Source organism: Typha latifolia, chromosome 2, assembly GCF_019914945.1.
Source record: "Typha latifolia isolate L0001 chromosome 2, TyphaL0001v2, whole genome shotgun sequence".
Taxonomy (NCBI): Eukaryota; Viridiplantae; Streptophyta; class Magnoliopsida; order Poales; family Typhaceae; genus Typha; species Typha latifolia.
The window spans coordinates 5811900-5819438 of NC_133087.1; the positions used below are offsets into that span (position 1 = coordinate 5811900).

Genomic DNA, 7539 nt, shown 5'->3' on the forward strand with positions numbered 1-7539 from the left:
ATTCACAATGCAGATGTGATTTTTCAGAATCCATTTTGCAAACTTTTGGAAGTTCAGTTTTGGGCTATTATTGGAGAAGGTATATACCAATTTAGATCTAACCTTCAATTATTTTGGATTATTAAAACTTTTACTTTAAAGTTTTGAAGAGATCAAGATTATGGCTTAACATCTATAATTTAAAAAGGGGGAGGATTCGAGGCAAAAGGTGTTGAGTCATTTTCTACACATCCCATCTTCAATGCATCTTCAAAAACTTTAGAGACAGAGATGGAAGTATCAACCTTAAGGGTTACTAAAGTTCAGAATCAATCACGAAAAGTTGTATTTCATAGGCTCGAGAGAAGGCTCGAGCAAGGAAGACCATACAATCTTATAACTATTGTATAGTTTTAGTGATTAATTTAATTCTGGATAGGATTCATAAATTTTTATCCTAGGTTTATGAGGTTTTTCAAGTAATGTGTTTGTTGATAGAATCTCTACACTTTATTTTTTTGCAATATTGTATAGATAATATGTTGTATATTCGATCACCTTGGATATTTTATATTTTTTTTGATATATATATATATATATATGTTTACACGGATGAATATATTATATATGTATATATTTAATTTCCTTCTAGCTGTACGTTATGTTATTGTCTATCGTAATTTGATCATTTTATCAAATGAACCATAAACTTACGTATCTTTATCTTGGAATTCATGTGATCACATCTTTGGTTGTTCCATAAATCTCTCTTTCTTTCTCTCTCTCTCATTATTATCGCTAGCAAAGTTCCTCTTTTAGTGGCTGATAACTCCAAAGAGATGTACGTAGGATTCTACGTAACCTTACTATTCTACTACTTTTTAGGAAAGCAAGGTAACCTTTAATTCTGATCAGTATATATTCAAGACCGGTGTCTGTTAACCTTTCTTGATAGCTGGACGTAACCCTTGTTTCCTTGTTTCTAGTTACATCCTGACGACATATAAGAGTACAGCAACGAATATTAAAATTTTCATATACATCATAGAGTTCCAAAGATCTAACCAAGGAGGTGCCATATTGAAGCATATATAAGAGTCCTGCAGTGCAGCTAACCATCCTCACCTTAATTTTGCACAGATGCTGCGCAAAGATATGATCAGTGCATAGCATCAAGAGCAATCAACCTTCAGTTTAGCAGAGTGACTGCTCATGATGTTATGCCACTTTGTAAATTAAGACACATACCACCTCTCAAAATCCTCCGCCGAAATTAGGAGCCCAGTAGTCTGCACCATTTTCACTTCCAACATGCAAAGTGTAGGACACTGGAACAAGGCACAATCCTCTACTCCTTAAATCCTTCTTTGGTTGATCATCTCCCACCTGATGTTAGTAGAAAATCAATTAAGTCAAAAATGAACTTGTTATCACATATACTCATGACCATAAATCGTTCGAGTAATTGCTTTGAAGCTACGCGAAATACCTGCTCAGGTGGTCCCTTTTTCTTCATAGAATTATCATTTAACAACTGCCCAAGAGAATCATGTAATATAGATATCAGCAACATATGGGTATTCTTTAATGAGAGTAAAAGCTGTAAAGCTAAAGGTTTTGTTCTTTTAATGCTTTTTTTTGTCGTAAAAAGAAGCTCTATACTAATATGATTCCTTTTACAAGGGTCATCTTGCTTTTCCTGGGGTGGGTATGGATCCAATGAAGCATACCTGACCAGGGTCTTCTGGGAAAATACAATTCCTCTCTCCTTGCCCCTATACATAAAGAAAACGTTTTCTACAAATCAGTAGAGTACAAGCATGCAGAGTTTGATAAATATATATAATAATTTGCAACGCAAATCTTTCAGGATATGGTATACTTTAGACAAAAATCATATGCCTAGACACTTCACTATGCTTGCTGTTGGAGACAATTATAATAATTAAATATGATTGACCCTCAAAATGGTAATGTGGCAGTAATATACCGTGCAAATCTAAAAAATATATGATATTTCAGAAGGTTCTTTCGAATTTTTACTGAAATTACGTGCTGAAATGCAGAAATATGTTGATGACTTGATGACCATACAAGCTAAGAGTATATTTACTAAAATAAAGTTTATGTACTGAACAACGGTAACATTAAAAATCTAGGTCGTGGTTTATTTCCAAAAAAAACTATAACTAAACCTTAATATATACTGCCACTCAACTGTAAAAAAACTATCAATAATGGTTTTGTGAATTATCAAAAGGACAACAGCTATTCGGAGGAGAAAGTAGAAGAAATCATGAAAAGGATTACAGTCTTCCTTCTTTTCAGAAGACTAGCAGAACCTTCCATAAAAAACAATTTGAGCAGAAACCTACAGTAGTCTTCTCAGACCTGTGAGAGCACGCTCACGCACACGTTTACTTGTGCTTGGATGTCTACATATGTAGGTAGGTGCTTGTATGCCTACATATGTCGGTGTGTGAAAGAAAAACATAGAGATATAAGAAAGATGAAGGACTAGTAATAGGAACAGTAGTAGCATTGGAAATTGTGGGGGAGAATGGAGATGGAGGTGGGTGGGGCTGGTGTTTCAAGTTACTCACAGTATGCTTGGTGTTCACAGATCCACTGCCCAAGTACGGGGTGCTCAGAGCCTGCATGAGATAAAAGGATAAGTTTGAATGTGTGTGAGAAATAGTCGCACATATTCTCTGAAACACATGGCATTAGAAGACACCAATGACTAAAAGATGCTACATAAAACAACACTGCTTTTTTGCACCAGCTTTAACTGCGTGCTCTTATAACCACCCCTTCTTTTTTGTTTCATTTGCTCCCCATCCTTTCAAAGAGAGAGAGACTGAGAGAGAGAGAGAGAGAGAGAGAGAGAGACCTCAATTTGGCTCTGGAGGAATCTTATGTAGCCAATGGCTTCTAGCAGTACAGACGCAGTGTCAGTCTGGAAAAGAAGCCATGTCAGATCTCCTTTATTTGAATACCAAAGCAGGAAGGGATGGGCAAAAACTATAGATCTACAAAGTACAAGACTCGTAGTAGAGATTTATATCAGTAAAGGGAATTGGCAGTACTAGTGTATATAGATACTATGGTAGAGTAATGTATACCTCACATAATTAATACTAGAGGATATATAGTGGTAATACCTTTCCAAATGGAGAAACAAGCTGGTGAAGAGCATTTATTCTATCCCCTAGCTTCTCCTTCCTCACCTGAAACAAAATAAGGAAAACAAAATACTAGCATCATTGAATTGCTATATTCTTCTTCTTCTTATAATGATAAAAAAACAATCATTTTAGGTCATAAAAGCATGAAAGCATTCTTAATATTATTTATATAATTTCAGAAACTGGGTTAGCATGTAACTATGTAAGAGAGAGAGAGAGAGAGAGAGAGAGAGAGAGAGAGAGAGATTCCCGATCAAAGTCATATCAAAAGAAGAGAGGAGATTAACCTTGAAAGTAGATTGTGCATATTAAAAGAAGAGAGGAAATTAACCTTGAAAGTAGATTGTGCTGAGGAGCCTTGAATCCTGGCCTTCTTGAAAGCTGAACCAGTTGCTGTGCTCATGCACTGGATAAAGATAAAAGATAAAGTAAGAATTAAGGGCCCCTCTCTATATATATGATCTATGAACCCTAATTAACTCAAGAGAACCATCAACATTTCTTGAGCTCCTCGGTTGTAGCAGACATTACCCTTATCAAGATATCACATAAACAATAACTAAATGGAAATCCTCAACCAAGAAATAAAAGATAGCACGAAAGTATAATAAGGATATGAAGATCGATGACGAAAACACACGTATAATTTTTTGAACCAATCAACGAAAGAAAATAAACAATTATAAGAGAGAGCAAAGATATATTAAAGAAAGAAAAAGGGTTGGTATTAGATCATGAAAGCAAGTCAAGCTTTCCAACCTCAGATGAATTGTCTGGTTGGTTATGCCGTCCTTCTGGCTTCTTGTTTGAGAAGTCCAACATGTTGCTGCTGAAGCTGCTTGATGTGATACAAGACCTAGGAGAAGTAGCTGATAGAAGTCGACCCCATGGAGATTTTGGTACCTGGATCTCTTCACTCCCATGGATATAGACATACCCAGTACTCTCATAATTCTCTTGCTTCGGACAACAAATATTATGTGCACTACCTGTTGGGTATACAACTTGATCCTCCCAAGCCTCTATCTTTTTAGGTTGAAAAGTATTAGAGCTATATCTCTCTTCTTCCCCAACTAATCCACCCCTGCGAATTTCCACCAGAAAAAAAAGGAAAGGAAGTGAATGAGAAAGTAAATCTAAAACAATAACTGCACACACATATATATATAATATCACATGAGATCAAATTGTTCCATCATATCCTGGACTTTGAAATGTTCAAAGTTAAATAAGTCCTTTCAAGGGAATTCTGAAGGACAACGAATTATGAAGAATCTTAGTGGTGACCATATTATGCGCAAAACCAGTTTCCATCTTTATACATGCATAGAGAGAGAGAGAGAGAGAGAGAGAGAGAGAGAGAGAGAATTACAGCAATAGCTGGCTCCATGATTCTGGCTGGTCCTGGCTGTCATTCCAAGGTGTACTCATAGGGAGGAAATCAGAAGGCTGTGGTTGATGAGAGAAGACTGCAGGAGAAGATGATGTGGAAGAGGAGAGCATGAAGGGAGAAGCTTCTTTAGGAGGTGGCCTCATATTATTCATGCTCCACCAACTAGGACTTTCCCCCATCATCTGCTGCATTAGAGAGGTCTGGAGCTCTCCCCTATTCATCTCTGAATTCTTTGGCCTCTTTTACTTACTCCTCCAAGTCAATCTTTAGAAGCTTTTGCCTCTTTTGCTTCTATGGTTGAGGTACTGGAGAAGAGAAAAGCAGAAGACTTGTTAAGAGGAATCTGATTACATGGGAGGTAGAAGTCTTTTGTTTTGTTTTGTTTCCTTTCCTTCCACCTTTTTATTTACCTTTTCCTTGCTTCCTTTTTTTCCTCCCCTTGCTTTTTTTTTTTCCTTTCTCCTTTTGCTTTAACAATAAAACGGGGGAGAAAAGGTGGTAGCACTGCATCAGACCAAAAGGAGTGGTCTGAGTAGGGTTAGTTCTTAATTTGGCTTCAAGGAGAAGACTAGGACTAGGTTCACATGTGGCAATATTATTTTCTTTAGGATTACGATGTGACAAGTTATGGGTCCTCCAAGCAATAATTTCTGTTAGAAAATAAGTGAGGTCTAATGTTTTATCAGGGAGAGGCAAAGAACTAATTTGAGATGATACTTTGACATTTGGACTTTGCCGGGTCTAATAACATTCTTGATTAATAGAATTTATTTGGCTCAAAATGCAACCATGATTTGGTTAAGATTAACTATACTTTGCAATAAATCTCTGGAGATAGAATGATGTCATAGCTTATCATTTGTTGGAATATTGCGCTTGTCCTTAATTATGGTATGCTGTTCTTTCATGTTACTTATTTGGTGATGGCTAGAAATTTTGGCGTTTCCTTTGAGATCTAACCCACATCACAAAGAAACAACTGGCACTCTTAACTCTGAATACCTTGTAATTAAAAGTTCTGCAGAATCTTGCCAAGAAGTTTATTTTTCATGAGATATTATTTATTCATAGAATTCTTTTATCAATTATTAATTAAAGCTTAATCAATTTTCCAGATCATATTGTTTATCAATTCGTAGAATGTTTTTTTTCCTAATTTTGAATATAAGGTTGAGCATATATGTAAGTTGCCCACGTTATTCTCACTTAGTAAATAGCTAATCATGGTCACCTACAATTATTGGAGATTACAAGTTCTTTTTACGTTAAGCATATTATCTTCAACTTTAGTTGCAGATTATCTTCTTTTTTTTATCTTGACAAAGACAAATGCATGCAAATTCTTGGAATAATCGAACTATACAATAGCTCAATACAATATGTAAATGTTCCAAAGATGCATGGAAAATTCTTTTAGGTTACCGACATAACTATTTAAAAGGTAATATATCAAATTCTCACGAATATTGAGGAGGAATGACATCAGGTCCAAGATGCCCACAGACTAGTTATTGTAAGCCTGAATCATTTAGGAGAAATTGGTGCATAAGACAACATCTACTTTCGGATCGACTAGATTCACACTTATAAAATAGAAACACGACTATGAAGCACTAGACAGGATAAAAGTAGAATAAATAGAATAATCGCCTTACCGATAATCAATCCAATGCTACTGTTCTACTACATTCAAGTAATTAATTAAAAATATAAATCTAGGTCTAGTACGTTAGATGTTTATCGAATTAATTAATGACATGGTATAAATTATTGATCAATTACATACCTATTTATTTAAAGAGATTTTATAAATCACACCTTATATTTTGTGATTCACACTCCGTTTTTAAGGATTTTATAATCTGACCCCTCTTTTTTCTCTAAAATTCTCATTTAACACCCTGATGTCATTTTAATTAACTGAGGTCGACTAAATTACTAAAATACCTCTACCATCCCTTTCCCTCCTCTTTATCCCTCCCCTGAATAAGATAGGGATTATATAGATATTTATAAATTATTTCATAGATTATAAAAGAATATTTCTTTGCTAGTATAGTCTAAGTTAATTGAGGGTATTAAATGAGGATTAAAGGGAAAAAGAAAGGATTTGTAAAAAAATTTTAATTTAAAGAAGGTAAAATGCATGGTGTGATTTGTAAAATTTCTTTAATTTAAACCAAACATTTAGATTTTTCTCTAATATCAATAACAACAAAAAAATAATTTCTAGCCTTTAATGGTTAGTCATTAACTAGCTTAAGCTTTTGGATGCAAGTGTTTTTCTAACAATATTAAGCTATTCTTTTTTTGAGAGAAAATTCATAGACTAATCATATTATTAATTTCAATCGAACGATTACAACTTAATACATGAGAAAAAAGGGGAATAGAGTAAAAACCCTAAGAAAAAGCTCCTTCACTTGGTTGTATTACAGACCGAACAATAATAATAGTGATGCATTAAGAACAAGTACTCAAGCACAATAAGAAAAGGAGGAGAAAGAGCAATACTCTAAAAACAAGCCTTTCACTTGGCCAATTGTGGCAGCACTATAGATATAAAAGTATGAGTCTTAAAAGGTTAAGCACTCAAAATAGGAGCAAGCTAAGATAGGAATGCAGGCTCACCAGTGATAGAGTCTAGCAATTATAATGAAATGACTTGAAGACTCCATTTGAGCAACCTGTGAAACCAAGAAAATCTGTATTCCCAAACATATAGGTGAAAAACCAAATATACGCTAGTAGAACATGAAATGAGATGAGGCAGAGGCGGGTCGGGCTAGGACGGAAGTAACTTTTGCAAATATGTCAAGACCAAGGCATGCGACGTCACAATAGTCAGTGCAGAAGATGGTGATGTGAAAGCAGTGTAGGCAAGATCCGCGGCAGCTCACACAGACAACGGTGGCACGAAAGGTCAAGAAGAGGACCGAGGCAAAATCCATGACCCTCGGTGCCTAGTAGATAATCTAT

General features: G+C 35.2%; 1 protein-coding gene across 1 annotated transcript; it reads right to left on the reverse strand.

Annotated features, from left to right (window-relative positions):
* Positions 1–913: 913 nt before the first annotated feature.
* LOC140782388 (transcription factor bHLH68) lies at positions 914–4938 on the reverse strand. The gene is made up of 9 exons (XM_073128919.1): positions 4540–4938; positions 3927–4251; positions 3499–3573; positions 3144–3209; positions 2873–2938; positions 2583–2633; positions 1710–1754; positions 1469–1513; positions 914–1365 (listed from the first exon to the last, which is right to left on the reverse strand). The coding sequence occupies exons 1-9, from the start codon at positions 4779–4781 to the stop codon at positions 1234–1236; spliced, it is 1047 nt and encodes a 348-aa protein (XP_072985020.1). The 5' UTR covers positions 4782–4938; the 3' UTR covers positions 914–1233.
* Between the last annotated feature and the right edge of the window lie 2601 nt (positions 4939–7539).

Coding starts and splice junctions, on each gene's coding strand:
- LOC140782388 (XM_073128919.1), bottom strand. CDS start 4,781: ATGAATAGGGGAGAGCTCCAGACCTCTCTAATGCAGCAGATGATGGGG. Junction 1,755..2,582: donor CTGTGAACACCAAGCATACT/GTGAGTAACTTG, acceptor CTTTATGTATAG/GGGCAAGGAGAGAGGAATTG. Junction 1,514..1,709: donor TCCCAGAAGACCCTGGTCAG/GTATGCTTCATT, acceptor TCTCTTGGGCAG/TTGTTAAATGATAATTCTAT.